A 26,412-nucleotide genomic window follows, 5' to 3' on the forward strand; every position below is an offset into this window, starting at 1 on the left:
ACACACACACACACACACACACACACACACACCTTGCCTCCCTTCTTCCCCTTCCTGCACCACTTCTCTTTTCTTTACAAGCACCTCATCCCTACAAATACTTTCCCTTTGCTGCTAATAATCTAGAGCTCCTCTGACTACAATTGACCCTGGTCTCTGTATTCATAGTTGATCTCTGAGCTCGTAGAGAGGACACATTGGACAGACAGGGGGATTGCTGCACTTAGGCTGAACAACCAATGAAAGAACCTTACAACCTTCTTCAACATCAACTCTCCTAAACTTTTCTAACACACATTATTCAAATTCACTTTCATGTAGCAAACAAGTTTAGGAAGTTGTTAGGAGCAATTTGAAAGAAGTAATGAAAATAAGGAAATGTTTTATAAAAGTGAAAAGAACATCCGCTGGAGTCCCTTGCAGTTTTAAATTCAGACTGAAGACCCATCTATTTGTGGAATATTTAAAAGGCCACTGTCCCTGCTCCTATGTTAAATAACTGAAACTCTGGTACTTATTGTTGTCTGTTATAGAGCTTATTTATTTTGCATTTCCAGGCATCAGCATTGATCCCTGTATTTCTACAGTATTCTAGTTCATCGGTATCTTGAACTATATCCTTCTTTACTGGCTAGGATGTATTCTATGAGCAAATAACAAAGACCTTTTCTAAGTCAAAGCAGAGCAGAGAGTTCCACTTATGTTGTTGGTAAAATTGCAACCAGCTAGTCTGTAAAAGCAAAACAGAAAACAAAGTGCAAATTACAGTTAAAACACGGACTGTGGAATCAAGTCACATAGAAATGATTAATCTGGGTCTAAACAATCAAGTGGTAAGAATGTTGCATATAATTCAGAAATATCTGCAGACAAAGCAAAGCAGATTTTTTGTTTGTCACCACAATTTGATTTGCATACAGGTTAACTAGTAAAACAAATTGCAACGGGAAAACTGGACTCGCATGCCGACAGGATCTTGGTGCCTTATAATATACTAATATGAATATGTATGAGTCAAGTATGTGTGAACATAAATGTAAGACATATTGTTATAAAACATCAACTTACATGCACGTTTCACTGCTTTGTAGATGGTTCATTATTACCTTCATTACAGGTAGCATTCACTCAGTTACTGATATAAATTATTAATTTAATGAAATTTACTTTAGATATTCACAGAGCCCTTTTGCAGTTCTTTGTTGCTGGAATCAGTCTGCTGTACCCCTCCTCTGTTGTGTTGTATTTCTTCAGGTCCAACTCATTCAGCACCTCCTCTGACATCTGCAGCATGTAGGCTATTGCTGAGCATTTTGCAGCAGAGAGCTGTTCTTCTGAATGTTTCTCTGACTGTAGATGCTCCTGAATCTCTATGGAGAGAGACGGGTCATTTATTTCAAGGAACAGATTTATGGATCTTTCAGATGAGATCTCCTCTGCATAATTGTCTTTGATTAGTTCCTTGATTTATTCTTTGGTTTCCTGGATGCTCTCTGAACTGCTGTGTGTGTGTGTGAGTAGACCTTGTAGGAGACTCTGATTGGACTCCAGTGAGATGCCCAGCAGGAATCGGAGAAAAAGATCCAGGTGTCCATTCTTACTCTTCAAGGCTTTATCCACTGCTCTCATCAGCACATCCTCCAGTTGGACCTTCTTAGATTGATCTCTGTGCTTATCAGTTTCTGGGCACTTTTCGTCCTCAGCGCAGCCGTCGTCATCCTCAGCGCAGTCGCCATCAACCTCAGAGCAGTTGCCGTCAACCTCAGAACAGTTAATTATCATAAAATTATCATAATGATGATCACATAAGATAGACTGTAGCTGCCCCATTTTCTCATTCAAAAAGCAGTGCAATACATAGAATGCAGCCAGGAACTCCTGAAAGCTCAGATGCACAAAGCAGTAGATTTTCCTCTGGTAACACCCAGATTCCTCCTTAAAGATTGCTGTACAAACCCGAGAGTACACTGAGGCCTCAGTGACATCAATGCCACACTCTCTCAGGTCCTCTTCATAGAAGACGATATTTCCTTTTATTAGCGGTTTGAAAGCCAGTTCAGCCAGTTTCAGAATCATGGCCCTGTTGGATTCCAGAAGTTTTTTTGTGTCTTTCTGAGGAGTTTCATTACGTTTCTCATTCTTTGTGCTCATCTCAATAATAAGAAAGTTTGCATACATTTCTGTTAGGCTCTTTGGGGCCTTAGTGCATTGATTCAGGATTTTCTGAAGCACCATGGCCGTGATCAAACAGAAAATGGGCATGTGGCACATGATATGGAGGGTCTTTGACTGTTTAATGTGTGAGATGATTCTGCTGGCCTGATCCTGTTCACTGATTTGATTCCTGAAGTTCTGTTCCTTCTGTTGGTCAGTGATGAATCCTCGTACTTCTGTCATCAGGTGGATATATTTCCTGTGGATTTGATCTGCTGCTGCAGGTCTGGAGGTGATCCAGACAGAGGCAGATGGAAGTAGAGCTCCTGTGATGAGGTTTGTTACCAGGACATCAACCTATGCCTTCTTAGTTATATCGGTAAATTTCTTCCCTTGGAAATGCAGTAGTTTTCTCATTTCATTCAGTCCATCGAAGATGAACACACATCTACACTTATTGTCAAAAAGCCCAGTTTCTTTTAAACTTCTGAGTTTTGGGTAGGAGTACAGAAGAAGCTCGTGCAGGTTATATTGTTCATCTTTCAGAAAATTCAGCTCTCGGAAAAGAATAGGATAGACAAAATCTATATCTGCATTGGATTTTCCTACAGTCCAATCTAAAACAAACCTCAGAACACACACTGTTTTCCCAATCCCAGCTCTTCCTAGTGTGAGAACTTTTTTCCCCATTGTCATCACTGAAAACGTCATTGAACCTGAGTGGAATGTCTGCTGTATCCCGTCTCAAGACTCCAGACTCTATCTGTATGACTTCATGGTCTGTACTGATTCCTCCTCTCCAGTCCTTCAGTATATAGAGCTGTGTGTAAATCTCATTAAAGTTCACGTGTTGCTGCTGTTCCCTCATATATTGTGGAATATTGGCTTCTGAAAATGGATTTGAGCAGCTTACTTTCTGATTCCTTTTGTTCACCTTTAGAATAGAGAGACAAAGTCTTATCCATTGTCATCAAATATAATGCATATAAAAAGAACACATTACAGATAACTAAAAGCTCTATTCATAGTGGACTACTTTTTGGGGTTTCTTTAGACTAGTGTATTTTTATATGCCTCTTCAGGAAAACATACATTCAGAGCATAACAAAATCACTACAGGTGGCATGACTTTCTAGCTGGTTGCATCTTCTATGAACATAATTGTTTGTGTCAATATTATAATTGTCCCATTACTGAGCCTGCAGAATTTCAAAATTACACACACACACACACACACACACACACACACCTGGAGGATATATGGTTTCTGAAACTGAAATAGAGACAATATAGTACTTTTTATCTATAATGTTTCATTACATTTGCCCGGGGATATTCATTTTCAGTGTTGTGCAGCAGTAAGTGAACATAGAGGAGCTCCACTTTCATAGGTACTGTTTTTCCATATTACACATGATGAAAAAGCTTAGTTGACAAGTGTTATCAGACAATCATTAAAGGTTTGGTGAACAACAGGAGATATTTAGTCAGTAATTTCTTAGTAAGGAAATAAGATCTTACACTTTTATTAGTCTTTTTATTAGTCTCTTCCTGAGGCCAAGAGAGCTAAACCATATTTAAACCTCAAATTTCCTGGTTCTGGATATACTTGTAAATGTGTTACATGAAGGCATGAATGAATAAATGTTACATAATTAAACATTAAATATAAAAGTATTAATGTAATGTAATGTGTTTGATGTAAAGTAATATAATGTAATGTAATGTGTTTGAGTTTGTCTATTTATTCATGGAGCTTTTCTTTTTTTGTGGGGTATAAGAAAATGCATGGCATTTAATGGCCAGTAACATCCAATTAATGACACAGCATTTCAGTAGTTACATGAAAATTTAGATTACAAAAGTAAGAAGAAATGAGAGGAATAAGAAAGAGGTTTGAGAGTATACATAATCCAACCACATAACCCTGGCAGCACTTTCACCTTCAGTGAGAGCAGCATTCTTATTGCAAAGTTCAGGTGGTGCTGCGCTGGAAGCTGCCTGACCTAGAGGAGTGAGAGAGGGAGAAAAGAAGACAACAGCTTAATTATAATTACAAACCTTCTCAGTTTTTGCATTGACCAAACATCACAGTTTGTCCAGGTTTGGTTGGGGTCTGTCCCGGTTATAGGAACACAGAGATGTGGTTAAACTGTTCAGTGTGTGTGCAGGACACAGGCTTGTAGGCACCCCACGTGCTGAGGTAGACTTGGTCAAGTAGGTTTCTCTCCCTTGTTATAAAACTCACGTTCTGCTAGTATTGCGAAGGACAGTCACCGACCACAATGAATATGGTGTCTGGGAGTGCAATTTCTTAGTTATTGATTGCAAAGTGCCTTTGTGTAGTTAGCATGTTGGTAGAACTTACACAGCCAATATGAACACCGTGCTAAATTCACTCTGCAGAAAAAAAGTTCTACATTTCACAGTCAACAGTTTTTGATAGTCCATACATCCAAACACCACCTGTGGTTAACACAGACTCAGGCTCCGCCACCTTTGTACTTCCCAAACGCAGCTGGGCGCTCTCCTTGTTAGATGTGTTTAAAGCTGGAAGGCTGAGACTGGTGTGCTGTCCAAGAGACATGTTTCAGTGGAAACAAGCACACAGCAGTCCCTGATCTATACACCTTAGGCTATATATACGTATATAGCATATTTACTAGTAGCAGGCTAGGTAACAACGGCCACAAAGCCCTGCCATTTAGCATAGCATGTAGCTTTCCTCTTGTCATGCTTCCGCTCAGTTGCTCTGTCAGCCGGATGCACGGTTCATTAGAGACTGGTGCTTTTGTGCCTCGTCAGTTCGAATCAGAGCACAGAAGAAAGTCAAAGTCAGAAATGCTTAGGATAAGTTCATGGTGGGCTTTCCCAAGGTCCAGGAGTACATCTCTGCTGTATGTTATTGTCATATATGTGCTCTTTACATTTAGGATGAAGATTAGGGCAAAGATTATGAATGAATAGTTGTGTTGGTGGAAGGAACACACAAAGACATCTTCCATGGTGGGTGCCATCTTATTATATTGCATAGTCTACTACTACTAAAGTTAGTGTAGATCATAATATTTACCCTTTTACCACATGCAACCAAACAGAAAAAACACAGCATCAAATGAACACAAAGTGTTCACTATAAATTCGTTGAACATTTGTGTCTGACTGTATTTAAGGTGTAAGCAATCCTCTGGAATCATAATTAAATCATAATTAAACTATTCCCCTTAATCTTACAGTGAACAGGCTTTAGGACAAACATTCCCCTTCATGTGATTCAGGCCTGACAGGAAAAAGTAACTGAACAACACAAGTGCTGCTATCAAACTTTTGATTTGAAAAAAGCCAACTTGGAGCTCACCTGGTAGCGCAGGTAAAGTAAGGTGGAAGTCAAACCAAGGTCAAGAGTTTGATGCTCAGGGAAGAAACATATCGCATATATGATTCATTACGACAAGTTGCTCTGGTCAAGAGTGGCTGATAATTGCAAAAATGTATTGTGATCTATAAGCTTTTTTAACCATGCTTTACCAAAATCAAATGTACACAATTTTCCATTTATTCCATATGTAGTCCATCAGGTAAGACATGTTTGGTGTCTGTCAGGTCCTGTATAGGTTTTGCACTAGAGGTATGAAGTTAATGTAGATAGTAAGGTTTTTGTGTAGATTTCAAGGCTTATTCATGTCTAAGAGCAAATAAATATAACTGAGCTTCTATTTATGAAAATGGTTTGGGTGAACATCTTTCAATACTTGAAACCTAAATTACCCCAATAGCTTCTGTGAAAACTAACACAGGAAACATTGGGTGTCAAAATGTATTGGGGCTAATGTTTGTGGCAAGTAGATAATTATGTGAATTAGATTTTTTGCTGAACCATTTGTTTTAAAATTACATGCAAACTGTAGGATCGTCTTACTTTACTGTGGTCTCACACATAAATGTGGACTCTGTATACTAGTTCACTATCTGTGCTCCCTGTGGATTGCACCAAGAAAATAAAAGATTGTGTGTTCAATAGCACACAACACTCAGGTCTTTACATAAAATTGGTCTTTCTGGTTTTCCCTAGCAAAACTTCGCTGCTCTTACATCATGCATGTATGCTTACACACATTACACACACCCTCTCACAACTCACACACACATGCCCACACACTAAATAGCAATTAGCTTTTTTTCACTACTGTAAATATACTGATAGATTATTCAAAGTTTTGTGTCTATGTTTTGTGTTAATAAATGTATCATTTTATTTTCACCAACTTGTCTACATACATTAAATCCTCCAGAGAGCAAATCAATAGTGATACATTCTTTAATTAGAAATTGAGGATCATCATTTTGATTTGAGGTTCAAAGAGGTTTTATTGTCATTTCAGCTATATACAAGTACACAACAAAAACGAGACAGTGTTCCTCCAGGACCATGGTGCAACACAAAACAACAGTGCAACAGAAAACATGCTACACAAGTACAAACAGTCTAATATAGTGCAAAATGTCATAAACATTAAATAAACAATAATAAATATAGGACAGGACAAATACAAAATGAGTAGACAGTGCAATTATTTAAGTCCAGTACACAGTACTGGGCATATGTAAAGTGAGTTGTGCAGAGGAGTCAGTGACATGCTACACTGAACATAGCAGTCACCGGTAGCAGCCAGAACAGTTCAGAGTACAGTTCTGGTTTAGTACAGTACTCAAACAGCAAGTAGGATAATGTGCAAGACTGCAACAGGAGTGCATAGTTTATTTGTGTGAGGTTTGACTTCAGCACTAGTCCGATGCAAAACAATGTGTGAGTGTGTGTGTGTGTGTGTGTGTGTGTGTGTGTGTGTGTGTGTGTGTGTGTGTGTGTGTGTGTATGCGTGCATAAGCATGTGTGTATGTGTGTGTGTATAAAAGTGCCCATTTTTGGAATCTGAATTGGAGTTAGCCAGAGTTCAGGAGTCTAATGGCTTCTGGGAAGAAGCTCTTGCACAGTCTGGAGGTGCGGGACCGGATGCTGTGGTACCTTCTTCCAGATGGCAAAGGGTGAACAGTTCATGTGAGGGGTGTGTGGGGTCTTTCACAATGTTGGTGGCTTTCCGGATGCAGCGTGTTATGTAGATGTTTGTGATGGAGGGAAGAGAGACTCCAATGATCTTCTCAGCTGTTCTCACTATTCTCTGGAGGGTCTTGCGGTCAAAGGCAGTGCAGTTCCCAAACTAGGTAATGATGCAGCTGCTCAGGATGCTCTCTACAGTACCTCTATAGAAGGTAGTGAGGATGGATGATGGGAGATGGGCTTCCCTCAGCTTCCAAAGGAAGTAAAGATGTTGCTGGGCTCTCTTGGTGATGGAACTGGTGTTCAGGGTCCAGTTGAGGTTCTCCACTAAGTGAACACCAAGGAACTTGATGTTCTTGACAATCACCACTGAGGAGCCGTTGATGGCAAGTGGGAAGTGATCTCGCCTTGCTCTCCTGAATTCAACAACCATTTCTTTTGTCTTGTCAACATTCAGATACAGGTTGTTTCATTACACCAGCTCACCAGTTTTCGCACCTCCTCTCTGTATGCCGACTCGTTGTGTTTGTTGATGAGACCCAGCACGGTCGTGTCATCAGCAAACTTGATGATGTGATTCGAACTGTGCATTGCTGCACAGTCATGAGTCAGCAGTGTGAACAGGAGAGGGCGAAATATGCTGCCCTGGGGAGCACCAGTACTCAGTGTGGTGGTGTTGGAAGTGCTGCTACCGATCCGGACTGACTGAGGTCTACCAGTCAAGAAATCCAGGATCCAGTTGCAGAGGGAGGTGTTCAAGCCCAGTAAGCTCAACTTTCCAATCAGATGCTGAGGAACAATGGTGTTGAATACTGAACTGAAGTCTATGAACAGCATTCTTACATAGGTGCCCTTTTTATCCAGATGTGTGAGTGCCAGATGAAGTGTGGTAGAGATGGCATCATCTGTAGAGCGGTTGGGGCGGTATGCGAACTGCAGGGGGTCCAGAGATGGGGGAAGCTGGGTCTTGATGCGTCTCATGACGAGTCTCTCAACGGGACGGTAGTCGTTGAGACACGACACCGTGGGCTACTTAGGCACGGGGACGATGGTGGTGGTCTTGAAGCATGTTGGGACCATGGTGCAGTTCAGAGAGATATTGAAGATATCTGTCAGGACATCTGCAAGCTGGTCAGCACATTCTCTGAGCACACGACCCGGGATGTCGTCTGGTCCAGCAGCTTTCTGTGGGTTAACTCCACGCAGAGTATGCCTCACATCAGATGCAGTCAGGCACAGCACCTGGTCATTTTGCGGAGGGATGGACTTTTCCGCTGCAACGTTGTTTTGTGCTTCAAATCGTGCATAGAAGTCATTCAGTGCATCTGGCAGGGTGGCATCACTGTCACAGGAAGGTGATGTTTTCCTATAGTTAGTAATGGCCTGAATGCCTGCCCACATGCGCCGTGTGTCACCAGTGTCTTTGAAGTGTCCATGGATCCTCTGTGCGTGTACACGCTTTGCTTCCCTGATCACATGTGACAGTTTGGCTCTTGTTTTTCTGAGAGCCTCTCTGTTACCTGTTCTGAAGGCTGAGTCACGGGTCTTCAGTAGCATGTGCACCTCAGCAGGCATCCATGGCTTCTGGTTGGGGCGTGTGGTGATGGTCTTGGAGACAGTAACATCATCAATGCACTTGCTGATGTAGCCAGTCACTAATGCTGTATACTCTTCCGGGTTAACAGTGCCACCGTCAGTAGCAGCCTCCTTGAATGTTATCCAAGTCGTCTGCTCAAAACAGTCCTGAAGGGCAGAGATGGCTCCTGCTGGCCAGGTTCTCACCTGCTTCAGAAGCGGTTTCGAGCGTCTGACGATCGGTCTATATGGAGGAATCAACATTACACACACGTGATCAGAGTATTCGAGGTGGGGGAGGGGCTCCGCCGGGTAAGCACCGGAGATGTTTGTGTAAATGAGATCCAGCGCGTTCGCTCCTCTCATTGCAAAGTTAACATGTTGATGGAATTTAGGCAGTACCGACTTGAGATTTGCGTGGTTGAAGTCTCCGGCGACAATAAACAGTCCGTCTGGATGAACGTTCTGCAGTTCACTAATCGCTCCATACAGCTCCTGGAGAGCCTCTCGTGTGTTCGCGCTGGGTGGAATGTACAGCGCGATTATAAACACGGAGGTGAATTTCTGCGGTAAATAAAAAGGTCTGCATCTGACAATAGCAAACTCCACCAGCGGTGAGCAGTACTTAACGACAAGCACAGAGTTTTTACACCAGGACTCATTGATATAAATGCATACTCCTCCGCCACGTATTTTGCCGGAGTGCACATTGTTTCTATCGGCACATATTGAGACTTATCCATCCAGATGAATGGCAGCGTCTGGAATACATGGAATACATGAATATATGTTATACTGATAAATTGAGACTATTAATGAGACTTAATAAGCCTAAATTAGTATAAGAAATGGAAATCTGTATATAGTAAAAAGTAAAACCCCTACAGTGACACATAATATATACTGCGATGTGAAACCCATTTCCTTGTGCAGCGATGCTTCCTCTAGTCTGAGCTGTGATGGTTAGGTCTGCTGTAGTCTAAGTCATGATGGTCTGGACTTGGAAATTCTGACTGGTGGAAGCCTGATCTAAACCTGACTGGTCTGTGTTCATATGACAGTAGCACAGCAAAATAAACTAAGGAAATACTGGACACCAAACATATCTGGACTGATTGACTATATTAGGGATGAGCAGATAACTTTGGGAATGTGATTTTTACTGAAACATTCATTTAGACTGTGCAAACTTTACTGTGATCTTAATCTAATCTTAATTTACTGGTCCTACACTTAAATGTGTATGGTGTAAATTCTTCCATTATCTGCTGATTTGCACATACTTTCCCAATTAAGTAAAATAATCTCTTACTCTTAGTCTTGTACACATGAGATGGAAACACTGGTCTCAACAGTTAGGCTAATAAAATTGTCTCTCTGCTTTACTGATCTATACATGCTCATAGGCTTTGAGAATGGGAGGTGAATTCAGTTTAAAATGCTGAACCTGCTCCACAGACAGGCAGAAGAAAGAAGCCAACTTAAAGTGCTGGTTAACTAACTACCCTAATTATGCAAAAGCTCTGGGACAAAGCATACGAAAATAATTGGGGGAAATTGTGTTCAATATTTCTGCCCAGCAAAGATTATGCAGGATCTGAAGAGCAGTCAGTCTGTATACAGTCAGTATATATACATGTAATTATTTTACCTCACTTCAGCTGTTTGCTAATGTTGAATTTAGCTGTAAGAACAAAACTGTGATTAATGTTGGACCAGTACAAAATGGTCATGCACATGTCATGACTGTTCTTTTATGTAATGACTAATGACATATATGGCCACAAGATGGCACTGTTCAATGTTAAGGAAACCAGTGTTCTTTAATTCTGAATGTTTGTTGAAGTCACATGATGAGGGTTAGAGGTTAATACAGCCATCTTAGATGTGAGCTGCATGTGCTCATGATGAAGTGAGATTTTCATCTGTCTATCCTCACTGATGAGCAGAATATTTAATCAAATTTCTTCAGTTCATAATAGCAAGATTGGATGACTTGTGTCACATTCTGTGTGGATGTTGTATGGGAATACATATTACTTTATATATCAGTTTTGTATGATGTAAGCAAACTCATGTCTTTTGATTATGAAAATCTATAATTGTTGGTTGCAGTTTCACAGGATTTGGGGGTCTGGATAAAATAAACACTTATTGAACCCCAGATGTTTAGCTATCTGCCAAGTTTACATTTATAGCACTTAGCTGATGCTTTTATCCAAAGCGACTTACAATTAGGACTGAGAACAACTTCTCAGCGATTCAGGGGCCTTGCTCAGGGGCCCAACAGTGCCAACTTGAACCAGCAACCTTATGATTACAAGTAAAGTACCTAAGTACCATTAAGCTACCACTGCCCAAGTTGTGTTAAGACACAAAAAATAAGGACAGAATATGCATCTTTACACTGTAACCAGATGAATGTACTGTAGATATCAGACTCTCTGTTTACATGTGGGCAGAGTATCTGTAGTGTCTCAGACTAATACTTCACTGACTGAGGTATAGGAGACATCATACAATGAACCATTCAGGGATGGTAAGCAGTTGTTTATGTAGTTATTTCTACATTATTGCTACATTAGGAAAACTTTCAGCCAGTGTTTTGAAGTTCATCTCCTTCAGGATGTCCAGTGTTCATTTGTGAAATAGTGAGTTTAAATAATAAATGTGATTCATTGCATTACTTACTGTTTTTGACTTTGGTCCTCAGTTCTTCAGCCAGTTGGTTGTTCATCTTCTCCAGGATGGCCAGTATGAGCTCCACAGCTCCATTTGGACCATATGTTTGCACAATGTAGTCGACAGTGTCATGTCTGTCTGCTTTCTCCAGGCGAGACTTTGGGATATGTTTATCTTCCGCACTGTTAGTCAGATGCCACTGGAACGTCTTCAGGTCCTGTGTGACCAATTCCTCTAGAGTGTCCAGCAGATGTTCTTTAATGTTGGCCATTCTGCCCTACTGAACATGAAGGAGGACAATAGACTCCAGTTTAATGGTTTGGTCTCTGAATGTTTAAAAACATGTTCAAGAGTTTTGTTCAGAGCAAAGGGATAGTAGGCAAGAATGATAGGTACTGATACCCATCAGTTATTTCACTCAGGAAGACTTTAAATAAAGCAATTTCACTATTATTTAACATTAAACACAATCTTGAGGTTACTGATACTAACAACAGCAGTGATAACAGCAGTGATCTCACAAACACTTGTCTCTGCAGTTTGTTATGTGTGTTATGAAAGCACAAACATTTTACCAGTGGCAAATGTACAAAACAAGATAAATTAGTAGCAGGTTCAGGTAGCACTAAAATCTGCTTTTATGATGCCTGAAAACTTTTCAACTTGATAGTATTAGTAGCTCTATATCAATTTTCCTGATAACAAATGACATGTAACAAGTAGGTGAACTTAAGGTGGTGGAGAACCAGAAATATGTGCAAATCACTGTAAGAACTGGATACGGGACTTTAATGAATATGCAGGAACAGTAACAGATTATTTCACTTTTTGCATTGACTCATGCATTCCAATGAGGACTGCACTTTCCTATCCCAATCAAAAGCCTTTGGAGAATCGGGACGTGAGAGAAAATTTAAGCTTGGACAACTGCTTTTAAATTTGGAGATTTTTAAATGTACAAATGGTCTAGATATGATCTACAGAAAGCAATTAAATCAATAAGTAGAGCCTTTGGAGAGTGTGTGGAGAACAGTTTCACCAGAACAGACATTTGACAAATGTGGCAAGGTCTGCAGGCCATAATCAATTACAATCCTGGACAGATGGGGTCATCATTGCTGACATGGGATTTCCTTATGAAATTAATTCTTTCTTTGCCAGGTTTGAATATCTAAACAGAAACTACACCTGTGCACTTTGTAACAGTCAAAGGAAGATGTGAGTAGAACTGAAATCAAAAAGGCATCTGGATCAGACGGTGTTCCATCACAGGTATGTCTATTGCACCTGTTGTGGGACAAAATGAGTAAATATTCCTGCCCCTGAAAATAATTTTCCATCTAGTCTATATAATCACATCCCATAGCTCTTCGTTCAGTGGTTATAAACTGTCTAGAATGGCTTGTAAAGTGCAGTAACATTCTTGGATTCTTTCCAATTTGCTTATATACAAAATAGATCAGTCTCAGATGATCTTCTCCATACAGCTTTATAGTATCTTGATAAGAGTAATACATTCGTCAGTATGTTATTTGTAGACTATAGTTCAGCTTGTAACACAATTATCTCTACCAAACTGGTCACTAAGTTGAGGACTCTGGGTGTGGATACGTCGATAAAGAACTGGATTTTAGATTTTTTTTTTAGAACACAACAGTTAGGGTGAGTGGTTTATTTTCCTCTACCATCACACTTATCACTAGATCACCATAAGGTTATGTCCTAAGTTCACTACTGTATACCTTGTTCACTTAGGAGTGTGTTGTAAGTTACTATAGCAACTGTATTTTCAAATATGCTGATGACACTGTTGTGCTTGGCCTAATAATTTATATGCTGATGGCACTGCTGAGACTGGTTTAATACAAATGAAGAACATTGCCCACACACTACCAAAAAGATCAGGAAAGTAGAACAGAAGTTTTAATTGATTTTATTCCATTAGTATGATAATGGAAGTAGAATTCATGATAGTAGAATCCAACCAGTGAAGCTAGAGCAAACGTTTCAGCTTATGTCAGTGCTTATAGGAAACCTAGAAGTTAGTAGGAAGAGAAAATTAAGCCAAGGTATGATATTTAAAATAGTGGTTAACTGCATTGTTCAATTGCACATGGGGAACAATTCCATTGAATGTGTAGAGGATAATTAGCCAGTTTTATCCTGAGGATTTGTACATATCAATAGGTGTCTACATGTGTGGTTTCAGTAACAGTTTTGTCATTGCATAAACTAAATTCTACACTATTTTTTCATTTTATATTTGGCAAATATTCAGTTATGCAGATTCTGACATTGATCAGCAAGAGGAGTGGAAGCAACCTTTCTTCAGCTCCAGTTGCACCATCTGTTCTCATCCCTCCTCCTCATGTACCTCCTGCGTTACCTGCTCACATTCCTTCTCCTCCCCTTGTACATCTGCCAGATGTTTGCCAGACTTTTCCCTGAGCAATGCCTGAGCCATTCCTTTAATCCCTCTTTTAGACTTGGAAGAACTGGCACAGAACCCCTTCCTTGCTAGCACGGGCACTGAAGTAAATCCTTTTATTCCATACAGCTATCAAATTGTACAAAACCATTCAGCATAAGGAAACATTCAGGCTATGCCAGATGAGACAAAAATAGAACATGCAGAATTACAGTTCATAGGTCACAATAGGGAGGGAAGTGGTACAGTAGGCCCACGGTTCAGTTTGTATCACAGTTTTTGAGTGACTTTAACGGTACAGTTTCAGTATCTCAGTTTCTATCTTTGTTTCATATAGTCTGGGATTTATTAACATGTGCCACTCATCTTACATCCCATGGAATCTGGAGGTATCAGATGTTGGTATCAGTGCATTTTCATGAGTACAAGTAAATGAGCGCTGTATTGGGTTGATACTGGATATCAGAATCAGTATCAATGCATCCCTAGTAAAAAGATCTTAAGAAAAGACAGACTTGACCATGAAAATTGGCAACCCTTCCTCTGCCACGTTGTCTAGTTATAACCAGATTTAAGAAAACATCTAACTACTGAAAATAACCAACAATTACTTTTGTAACAGAGCTGTCACTTGTCTTTTTCTTTTATCCAGCAACTCAGGTGCACAACCTAACACTGCTGGAACACATTAAAGGACAGCAAATTCAGCTTGCTGCTACTGTTAATAATCTTGCTACTACAATGGGTACAGAGATTCAAACTGCAGAAATGCCTGAAGAGATTAGTTTCCCACTGGCCACGATGTCTGCAGTGAACAAATTTGAGGACTGGCTAAAAGATGCAAGAAACTCAAATGATTGGAAAAAAAAAACCCTAAAGCCTGTTACATCCCTCGATGTTATGAGTTTTAGTCGTATTGTTTTGTTTTACAGGCTATCCACATGAGATTGTTGTGAGAAGTGCCTGAAAGAAGTGGTTTTCCTTCCTGTCCCACATCTCTCCAGATTTGGATGATGTGATTGGCCAGCAAAACGATTGTCAGAAACAGTGCTGTGGGTAGTTTGTATAGATATGTATTTGTAGGTTCTTTAGACAGTACAGAAGTACACACCCTAAAAACATGGGAGACCCCACATTGTTTATTTTTTATGTTTTTTATCATTGTTATACTTGTTAAATACTTGGCTTCCCAACATCATTTTCTTTGTTTTTGCACCATTTCTCAGGTAGTGCTCTGTCAGCCTCTATGGGAGTTAACCTATCAAGTTTAGAGTGACTGATATGTTGCTAGCCTATCAGCAATGATAATGGGTGGGTTTAAAGAAAAAAAGAAGCTGTGGACAGATGAGGAGTGGGGAGTATGTTCTTTTCTCAGGAGAGTTTATCACAGTATTTTTTTGATGGAGTTATTGTTTGGCGATTTAATATATACCGCATATTGGCCCAAACAAAAATGTTCTCTGTTTGATTTATGTGCTAAGCTGTCTGAGTGTGGTAGTGCAGCCATCCTGCCATTGTAGGTTTGTTATTTTTTTCTCTGTGGTTCGGTAACTTTTGTGAGGTCCAGTTCAGCAAAGTTTGTATGCTGAAGTATTCAAGATACATGTGAATTCTTCCTTGTTACGACTTCCCATCATAAGAGCACACTGCATAAAAGGAGGTTGACGTAGAGTGCAGTAAGGTGTAACTGAACTGCTGTGACGCATTGCATGTAATGACTTGCTCAGACCCGTATAAATCTCAAGCTCATACTACTGCTTGCAAGGACCGACTCGAAGGACCCAGTCACCGCACTTGTGCTTCATGAGTCCAGTGGACTTGCGAGTACTGTTCCGCTGCACTGCTCTGTGTGCTTCGTGGACCTGTGAGTATCAGTTCAGCTGAATCAGTGCTTTTGCTTCACACCTCCACCTGGGATCTACCAACATGCACCAACGAAATAGGCCCCAACGAGTAAAAGAACAAAATCCAAGCACATGTGAACACTGATACTGAATTGAATTGATAATAGTCAATTTCAGATATCATTTGTCACCTTCATTGCATTACCAGGTACGTTTTTCTTTCAATCAAGTGTTCATTCCCAAACTAAAATCTTTACATGGTTGGTGGTGTAGAAAAAAAAAAAACTACTTAGTGTTAGTGTAGTTTTTCTTCCTCCTATTTCCATATCCATATCCATAAGCTTGGGTCTCCAAATAAATGGTGCCCTTGTTAAGGCCTCCCACGATTCAAGATTTGTTCAGTATTTGTATTCTTGTGTAAATGTGATGTCATGTGAATGTTTTTTGTTTTTTGGGGATGGGTTTTTTTTTGGAGTGTACGGGTGGGTGCCATGTTTCTTTTCATCTGTTTGGATTTTGTTAGCGAGTTGGAGTAGAAATGTTGTAGAAGTGTCAGGTTGGTGTTAGTACATTTTTGTTTGTTATTTTTGCATAAGCCCACACTGAAGAGATACTCCTGTTTGGTTTGGTTTATGTTGATTTGTGTCTGATGAAGATAAAGAAAGATAAAAGATAAAAAGCTTTTATAACTAAATACTGGGTATTGTAATGTAAATTACTAATTCATACATTCTGATATAATGTTAAAATAAAGTGCAGCTTAAACTGCTGCAGGTGATGCAGATTCAGTGCAGCTCTGGTCCAGCGTTAATCCATATGTAAAATGAGTGTGATGGATGTGGCCCACATCTGGGCTGCATGAGTAAACAAATCTTTGAGAATTGGTCCGATTGGCCAGTGTTGGCCCACATCCAATAACCAGATCCACAAACCAGATCAGGGACAGAACTTGGCGTTGATTTTGGCTGGATCTGGGAGAAGGTAGAAGGCCCTCTTCATCAGTATCAAATGTGAATGTAAATCAGGATGTACATTGATGGCATTTAGCTGACACTTTTATCCAAAGCAACTTACAATTATAACTGAGTACAACTTGAGCAATTGTTAAGGGTCTTGCTCAGGGGCCCAACAGTGACAACGGTGGGGCTTGAACCAGCAACCTTCCAGGTCAAGTATCTTAACCACTGAGCTACCACTGCCCAGGATGTACTGCTCATTTCTATGTGTAAGCAGTTTATTATACAGTTATGTGCCTTTTAATGTCAATGCTTGCAACGTTCTACTAAGCCTCGTTTCTAAAATGCTCACACAGATGTCATCATATATCATTTTCTACCTTGGCTACTAGGGTGACCTCTTTGGCTCCATCTTGTTTTGAAAACATTTCTGTCTGTCCTCAACTCTAAGATTTCTGTGCATCAAAGCATTGCTCTCTATTCTCTCACATTGCTTTGACTTTTTTATAAGGAAATACCAAAGTTCTGTATTTTTTATAAATACCTTAATTTCTTGTTTAAGATGATTAGTGTACTTGCAAACTTTGTTTCATGATGTGCAGAAGTAAAAGAACAGAGTTACACTTATTCAAAATGCGCACATTCCAAACATATTATGACTTCTTTTCACATACATACACTGTTTTCACATATAAGACATTACCTGTTGGTTGAAAACAGAAAATCTTTCAATGAAACAGTGTTTATGGTGATTAGAATCCTTGTACACTTTATTAATACATTGAAAGAAAAGTTGCAATTGCTTGTAATGTTTTAACTTGAAAACAGAATGTGTTTTCTTATACTACTTTACCTTTTGCACGAAAACACAATGTCTTGCAATTAAATAGTGTTTAACTTCATATTTCAGTCATCATTGATTGTCTCGCTGCACCAGTCAGTAAAATGTAAGTCTGATTCAAGACCATTTCACCATTCGATTACAGAACATTTCGCCTACAGTCACATTCACTAACACAAAGAAACTACAGACCATTTCACCTACAGTCACATTCACTAACACACAGAAACTACAGATCATTTCACCTACAGTCACATTCACTAACACACAGAAACTACAGACCATTTCACCTACAGTCACATTCACTAACACACAGAAACTACAGATCATTTCACCTACAGTCACATTCACTAACACACAGAAACTACAGACCATTTCACCTACAGTCACATTCACTAATACACAGAGACTGCAGTCTTGGTGGATAATGGAGAATTTTTTTAGATGTGTCAGTGAGTTATTTGTTATCTTTTATCTTTTGCTGTGCGTGCTCCAACACATCATTATGTAGTGCATTTCCATCACATGTTTGCGTGAGAGATAGATAGAGGGGGAGGAGACACAGAGAAAAAAAACACATCCTTTGACTTCAGCACAAGTTCTTATTAAGTTCAGGTTTGCTGGGTTCCAGGAATGACAAAACACTTTAAAATAATTTAGATTTATTATAAATGAATGTATAACTAAATTAATGAAATTAATAATTGTGCACCTGTATCTGTGAGAGTGAACATGTGTTTATTTATTTGTGTAGAGTCATAAATGGAGCTCTGTGTGTGAGCCCTGCCTACCACATTCTTTCTCCATCCTCAAACCATCCCTACACACTCTTTTTTTTTTTTTTTTTTAAGGTTTAGTGGAAAATATTTATCTACTCTTAGCACCTTCTGCACAAGAGTGTTGTGGAACATTTTATTCTGTTGAGCAGCCTGCATACTTATGGTTTCCTGCCGTGCATGTCTCTTGATACCATAGCAACTGTTTTACAACATCTGAACTCCCGGCCTTCCCGAGGCTCTAACTTTGGGTGCAAGTGTGCACGCTGGCCCGCACACCTTAGTTTTTCCACTTCAGGGAATAACAGTCCTGCGAGATGGCTCATTGCTCTTCTGAGTCTCCACACTGTCAGAGATGTGAGCCCTTCTCATAAGACGCCCTTCTCATAATATCTATAAATATTTATTTCTATGCATTAGTGAATGTGTATTTATATCTCTTAGCATTTATATCTTGAATTACAGGATATTATTGAATTTATATATCTTATAATTTATACATTTAGCATTTGTATCTCTGTACTCTCTATGCATTAGTGAATGTGTTTGTAAGTGAAATGGTCTCTAGTTGGGTGTGTATTACTGAATGAGACTGTCAATAAAGTGCAACTTACCCCAAACAGTTTTTTTTTTTTGCCCTGTTTTAGTTATTCTTCTGTCCCATTACATCTATCAAATGGGCTGTCACAAGCTTCCACCAAGGCACATGCAGCTCCCAGGCACAAAACAGGTGTTACTATTTGCTCCTGATTACTATGCAGCAGCCCTGTGCCTCCCTCTAATGGCCAAAGAAGGTATAGCCAATGACCCACCCCAGGCTGAGTTGGTACACTATTAACAAGTAAATTTGATTTTACTCTTCATTTTAACAAAGACATTTGTGAATTTAAGTCATTATAAATGCAGTTTTGTACCAGTAAAACACAATTATCAGGGTATGAAAAAAGGCATATGTAAAAATGTTTTATGTAAAGGGCCATAATTTTGTAAAAAAAATAATAATAATAAAAAAAAAACACAAAAAATACTTTCCTCAAACACTTATCATATTGAGAATGAAAGAATAGAAAGTTAATGATAAGCGAAATTTTTACAACACTGTCAGGTATTGCAACAGTCAAATGTCACTCTTGTCTCATCAGTCCATAAAACCTTTGAAAAATCTGTCTTCAGATATTTCTTGGCCCAGTTTTGACATTTCACCTTATGTGTTTTGTTCAGTGGTGGTCAGGTTTCAGCCTTCCTTACTTTGGCCATGTCTCTGAGTACTGAACATCTTGTACTTGTGGGCACTCCAAGTAGGTTGCAGTTCTGAAATATGACAGCACTGGAGGATAATGGGTTCCAGGTCACTTCATATTTGATTCTTCTCAAATCTTTGGCAGTTAACTTGCATCTTTTTTTTTTCAACACGTTTCTGGTGACCCTATTGACGATTTGCAACAAAACATTTGATGGTTCTGTGATCACACCCAAATATTTTTGACTTTTCAGAGTCAATTAAATCTCTTTTTTGCCTCTTTTTGCCTGAGGAAAAGAAGGTGCCTAATAATTATGCACACCTTGATATAGGGTGTTGATCTCCTTAGGCCACACCCTCCCTCATTACACAAATACATATCACCTGATATGCTTAAATACAATAAGCATTCAAGTTTATTCAGCTTGGAGTTGAAAAATATGCATAAAAATGATGATATGGTCAAAATACTCACTTGCCTATTAATTGTGCACACAGTGTACATCTTCCACACTCGTAGACTAAGGGCATCAAAATCACCACTGACTGTAGCCACCCAGCACATGAACTATTTACCAGACTACGTTTTGGCAGGTGGTGTCACAGCATTCTGTCCAAATCCAGCAGGCCATCAGGATCCTCAGTTAACTGTAGTCCGGTCACACCACCCATCCTCCCAGTGCTCCAGTCATGTCTCACTCTCATTAACCTCACTGAAACTCATTCACAATCTCTCACTTAATCTCTGCCGCAGTAGGCATACTGTAATGTTACAAAGGCAGTACATTCATGGTACTAAAGACTCAGTCCTGTTTCAGTATCTTATCCTTTTTTAATTATATACACCATATACAATATTGTACTGGTCTTGTTATAAACACCTTGCACTGCTGCTTTTATATAAATAGTTTTTTTTTTAATATATATATTGTCTTACATGGTCTAAGATGGTGGTGTGCAGCTGCTCAATGCTCTTCCTTTTGTTGCTCTTTTTGTGTGTTTTCGTTTAATCTTTTGAGTGTCAATGCTAAGTTTAGTCATCAGAATTGCATCCACACTCACCAAGATCTTCTGACCATCACATTGCAGTGTAAAGTGATTATGAGCAGATTTCTGCACTCACACAACATACCAGAGGAGATTACCAGAACACCAAGCTGAGGAGGAGATTCAGGAAGCATGGATGCCAGTAGAGGCGAATCATTAAGCTAAAGAAAGAACCACACAAACCACCACTACCCATCACCAGAGCTATATTTGAGGTCTATATTCTATTTATTTGCCAGCCAGCTGCTGTTACAAATTCAACCCAGCCCACTAGTTTTACCAAACCCAGGCCAAATCACTAATGGGTTCTGGTTTCAGTCTCTTGTTTTATTCATGTAACATTTAACACTTGATACAAAGTGGATTTTATTTAAAATTATAGCAAAATGGTCTTATTTACTTAGTTAATTTACTTTAAAAAGGTAGATTTCACACATTTTCTTCAGGGTGTAACAGATTAAATATACATGAGTCAGCGTGAACATATCTGTTATGTTATGTTTCACACTGATACAGTCTGGTGTTTGATAACGTATTTAGTCTGAACTGTGTTCAGCCTTTAGTCTGGCTTAACTACTTTGATGTTTTAACTTCATAGGAACTTCAGATCTGCACCATGGATCACATTTTCTTGTAGAATAGGTGCACTGCCAGTTCCTCCATTGTGAGCTGTGATGTTCTGCACTGTTCCAGTCTGAGCTGAGATGTTCTGATGTGGACCAGTTTGGCCTGTGATGTTCTGCACTGTTCCAGTCTGAGCTGAGATGTTCTGACGTGGACCAGTTTGACCTGTGACATTCTGGACTGGTCTAGTCTGAGCAGTATTCACAAGAAAATGAAAAGGTGTTACATTAGGTAGCAGGAAAAAGACCAGGATCCAATATCCAGCCCCATTTCCACTGTAGAAACCCAAAAACCAAAATTCAAAGCCCTTTTCTCATAGGTCTGCTATTTGCCTTCCCAGTATTCAAACTAATAATTACAGCATCACCTCTTACAAAGTTAAGTTAATGCTTGTGTAAATATTTGTTTAAAAATCTGTAACATACAGTTTGTCTAAACATGTTACAATTTTATTTTTTGTTTCATTTTGAAGTATAATGCTTTGGAACTAGGGAACATGCAAATCTTTACACAGGGCCAGATTCTGGGTCCTGACAGTTAATAATAATAATAATAATAAAAATAATAATAATAATAATAATAATAATATTATTATTATTATTATTATTATTATTATTATTATTATTATTGTTGTTATTATTATTATTGTTGTTGTTGTTGTTGTTGTTGTTAATTGTAAAGGGTTAATAATACCCATGCATCCAAAATTTTGCCCTGTATACATATTTGCATAAAAGGTGCTGTAATTATTAGTTAATTATTATGGAATGCTCAAACTTTACAAAGTAATTATTTCTGATATTTATTTGCAAATTTCTTGAGGTTTGTTTTCAACTGGATATTATCACTTGAGTTCACAAAACAATATAAAATGCTCTGAATATATTAATTTGTGAAATAGTGAGTTTAAATAATGAATGTGATTCATAGCATTACTTACTGTTTTTGACTTTGGTCCTCAGTTCTTCAGCCAGTTGGTTATTGTTCATCTTCTTCAGGATGTCTAGTGTGATCTCCACAGCTCCAATTTGACCATATTTTTGCACCATGTTGTCCACAGTGTCATGTCTGTCTGCTTTCTCCAGGCGAGACTTTGGGATGTGTTTGTCATCTTCCACATTGTTAGTTAGATGCCACTGGAACATCTTCAGGTCCTCTGTGGCCAATTCCTCTAGAGTGTTCAGCAGATGTTCTTTAATGTTGGCCATTCTGCCCTACTGAACATGAAGAAGGACAATAGACTCCAGTGTAATGGTTTGGTCTCTGAATGTTCAAAAACATGTTCAAGAGTTTTGTTCAAATCAAAGGGATAGTAAGCAGGAATGATAGGTACTGATATCCATCAGTTATTTCACTCAGAAAGACTTTAAATGAAGCAATTTCACTATTGTTTAACATTAAACACAATCTTGAGGTTGACCATTCTGCCCTACTGAACTTGAAGAAGGACTGACTCCAGTTTCATGCAGGACCCAGTCTCTTGAATGTTTAGAAGTATGTTCAAGGCTTTTTGTTGACACTGCATGGATAGTGAACAAGAGTGAATGTGTGTGTGTGTGTGTTGTGGTAATGTAATTTTTTTTTATGTATGCCTGCATTATTTGTACTGGTGCATGTATGACATTCTGCATAATAACAGTTGATTCCTACACCTACACTGAAATCTGCAATGCTAACATTTGCATTGCTACTGTTCTTCCTGTTTGGTACTCATATAGACTGCAAATAATGCACAAGCAGGATGGATTCACATTTGAGTCTTGTTCCTTCTAAGGTTTCATCTTTAATCTGCCCACTGAGTTTTTCCTCATCTCTGTCACCTGTGGCCTGTTCATTAGTTATCTGTATACTAACATTTCTATGCCTGGTTTGTGACAGTGTGAGTTGTAAAAAGTGCTATATAAATAAATTTGACTTTAACTTTGAAATACGTAAAATACGTCAATTTACCTGCCTGTTGTTTACAGTCTCTGGGATTTTTCTCTGTGATAAAAGGAACCACTCACAGTCACATTTGTACTAATGCTCAGACCAAATGAGACAGTTAATCAAATTTCTTCATAAATGCATCATACTTTTTTGTAAAGCGGGTTCATACATTCTGGCATGTCAAATTCAGCAAATTCTTGCAACTTCATTACACTGTCATAAATCCCCATTGTAAACTTCACTGCACTGTAATACATACCCATTGTAAACAACTACATATCCATTGTAAACAAATTTTGTGAATCAGCATATTTGTGATCTCAGAAATGGCTTATAAGGATATATGACCCACTCAATATGATCTGAAGAATGTAGCCAAAATAGTGCTGGTTTATACCACTAACAGGAATTGTTACATGTTTACAAATAAATTTACAAATAGATTTTAGTGTGATACTGAGGAACAACTCCACTTAATTATGAGTCCACTCTCTGATTTAATCGATAATCCATTGTTTTTAGCCTACCAGTAACAACTGTTTTAAGGCTTCTGATTGGTTAACATGCTATTGACAAAACTTAACGTGTTTTGCTGTTCATGTGGACAGAGTTTTATTTTTAAATGGTGCTTGCATGGGAGAGATCCTTTTAAACACGAAGGAGGAAAATCCCAGTTTTAAGGCTGAGATGAGCTCTGTAGTCATATGTGGTGGGACTAATGATTTTTTATGTCCAATTTCATTTAGATACATTGTGAGGTGAAATTATTGGCCAAAAATGTCAAATTCAGCAGCAAAGCCCATCAGGTCCAAAAAAGTTTAAACTGAAAAGGAACTGTTCCGTGGAAGCAGGATTAAAAAATATATATATTAAAAAAAAATTATTCAGATGGAACATAGCGCATATATGACCATTACGAGGGCTTTAATTTTTAAATGAGTTATCACAATGTCCTGATGTTGTGTGAGTGACATTGGAAGGTGGACTTCTGTCCACATGAAGTGGAATTGTTCTGACGTGGACATTTCGCTGCCGTCTTCCCCCTGCTAACAGCTACCAGCACCTGGACTTTCTTGCGTTCGCTTCATATTGTGTCTTCTTCATGTTCGTCCACGCCTCCATCAAGTGGTGTTTGTTAGCCATCAATAGCCACACCACCAACGGGTTCTTACGTTATTATGTTTAACATAAGTTTAGTTTCGCCCCTTTTTCATTTAACATTTTTATCCGAATCTGAATTCCGAACGAACATAGCTCAGATATAACATTTACGGGGGATTTAATGTACGTGCTTTTCCCACTGTCAATAATAGTTAGAAATATTAGTAAAACAATAATAATAAAAATAATAGTCATAATTTGACTAATAATAATTGGGCTGTATGCAAAAGAAAAAAAAAATACATAAATGAAAACCACAGTAGAGTGTGTGTCTCGGTGGGTTTTTTTTTATGTTGTGCCCTTTTGGTCCTAGAAAATCGAGTTACACTTTCTTTGCTGTCAATGCTGTTTAACTAACCTTGTTACACGGGCTATAATAAAATAGAAAATAATTAGGATTAAATTGAAAAGGCGACAAAACGACGATATGCGCGGATGACTAGGAAGTTCTGACAATTCTGTAGTTTTATGAACTCGTCTGTTGACTTTGGTAACGTTGCTGTGTGTTGCCTTTTCAAGTATATTGATAGTTTGCATATGTAACATTAATTTCAAATGATAAATTAAAATATCTGAATTATTAATTATTCATAAGAAGCATTACAGTTTTTATCGTTCGTCTATGTTGAATCTCATTATCTCATCTGAAGATACCTTTCGAAGTTAACGGGAAAGCGTTTCAATTAAATTCAGTCTATTCAAAGTTGACTGACTTCGCTCACTGTAATTTGACGTAAAATGACGGAACAATGACGTAGTTGTTCCGGAACCAATAACTGTGTAAGTCGTGTCGAGTTAGTTCAACTCAGAGTTCAAGGTCAAGTTTAAGATTTGCTAAACCGGCTTTCTGGAATACCCTCACATGGTTTAATCAACCATGAGGATGATCTAAAAATTAGATACAACACTCCCCGTTGCTTTAATCTACATCGCTATCACATTTTTATTAGTTGGTAGGTAAAAACTCACCGTTAAATATTGAAACCTTTCAGACCTTCAATTGTAGCTTCTATGTTTCGGTAGTAGTCGTTAGAAAATACTTCCGATTGTGTGTGAAGAAACAACGCCCTGAAGCTGGCATGTCCGGTGATCGGGGACCTCGCAAACCTCTTCCTAAAATAATCCGCTCACTTCTCAGACCTGACATCATTCAGGATTTCAAGATCTGATGATCATACTTCAAATGTGTCCTTAGGAGAAGGGGCAATTTTTTTTGTTTGTTTTTCAATTGAATATAGATAACATTTTGCAGAGTTAATATATTCATGTTTTTAATCTTTTGAAAACACATTTTTTAAAAACAATAATTTGTCAATAAATCGTGATGTGAGCCCATTTGGAACATGCACAAGCTTAAATGGCCCCACAGTACTACTGCCAGACATCTGATTTATATTCTAAAATGTACATGAACTGACAAACATTTTCAAAAAAGAGATTAATCTTAAATTTGCCAGAAAATATCCATTATAAATATTATAATATGTATATCTGTATAGCTATAAAAAAAAAAAAAAACATCTGAAAACAGAATTTGGTGGGTGTAATGAACGCAGTTATATGGGTTACCTGCTTTAATGACAATAGGCACAATAAACCCAAATTCTTGGACAAAAAATATCCAACTGTAGACGACAAATAGCGACACCAAAAAATACAGTGACAACATTGATGTACACACAGCAAACATTATCATGTGTTTATTAAATCTCTCCTCCCTGTACACACAGGAAACATTATTGTAACGAATGCCCGAGTGCCGAAGGGCGAGGAGCAGGACGCACAGACTCTCTCGACGGAGTGAAACATTTAATGACACAAAAACATATAGACGATGGTAGCACTCAAAAATAACATTAACTATGCACACAGACACACTTACTACTAACACCTTTAACATTTAAGACAGGCTAGACAAACATGATTACGAGTATTACAATCAGACGCTAACAACCAATGGCCAACGGTGAGGCACTGACGGGGTTTAATAGACAGACACACTAACACTTAACCCCGTACAGGTGCGCGCCTTCACGGGGACGTGAACCCCCCTGCACGCAGCAGGCCGTAGCATGTGACTCGTGGGGGGGGAGCGCCCC

General features: G+C 38.7%; 1 protein-coding gene and 1 pseudogene across 3 annotated transcripts; both read right to left on the reverse strand.

Annotated features, from left to right (window-relative positions):
- LOC145651998 (NLR family CARD domain-containing protein 3-like) overlaps window positions 1-11,738 on the reverse strand; it is a 59,354-nt pseudogene extending 47,616 nt beyond the window's left edge.
- Window positions 11,739-20,476: 8,738 nt separating this feature from the next.
- Window positions 20,477-25,418, reverse strand: LOC118242708 (caspase b-like). 3 transcript variants are annotated; one of them, XM_035534925.2, is made up of 3 exons: window positions 25,283-25,418; window positions 22,164-22,437; window positions 20,477-21,413 (listed from the first exon to the last, which is right to left on the reverse strand). In XM_035534925.2, exons 2-3 carry the CDS (start codon window positions 22,429-22,431, stop codon window positions 21,409-21,411), a joined length of 273 nt encoding a protein of 90 aa, XP_035390818.1. In that variant the 5' UTR covers window positions 22,432-22,437; window positions 25,283-25,418; the 3' UTR covers window positions 20,477-21,408. The 3 variants fall into 3 exon arrangements, with proteins under 3 accessions (XP_035390818.1, XP_035390819.1, XP_035390817.1); XM_035534926.2 differs by having other exon boundaries at window positions 22,164-22,486; window positions 25,283-25,399; XM_035534924.2 differs by having other exon boundaries at window positions 22,164-22,440; window positions 25,283-25,393.
- Window positions 25,419-26,412: the final 994 nt, after the last annotated feature.

This window comes from Electrophorus electricus, chromosome 18, assembly GCF_041902795.1.
Source record: "Electrophorus electricus isolate QZ-2024a chromosome 18, ASM4190279v1, whole genome shotgun sequence".
NCBI classification, from domain to species: Eukaryota; Metazoa; Chordata; class Actinopteri; order Gymnotiformes; family Gymnotidae; genus Electrophorus; species Electrophorus electricus.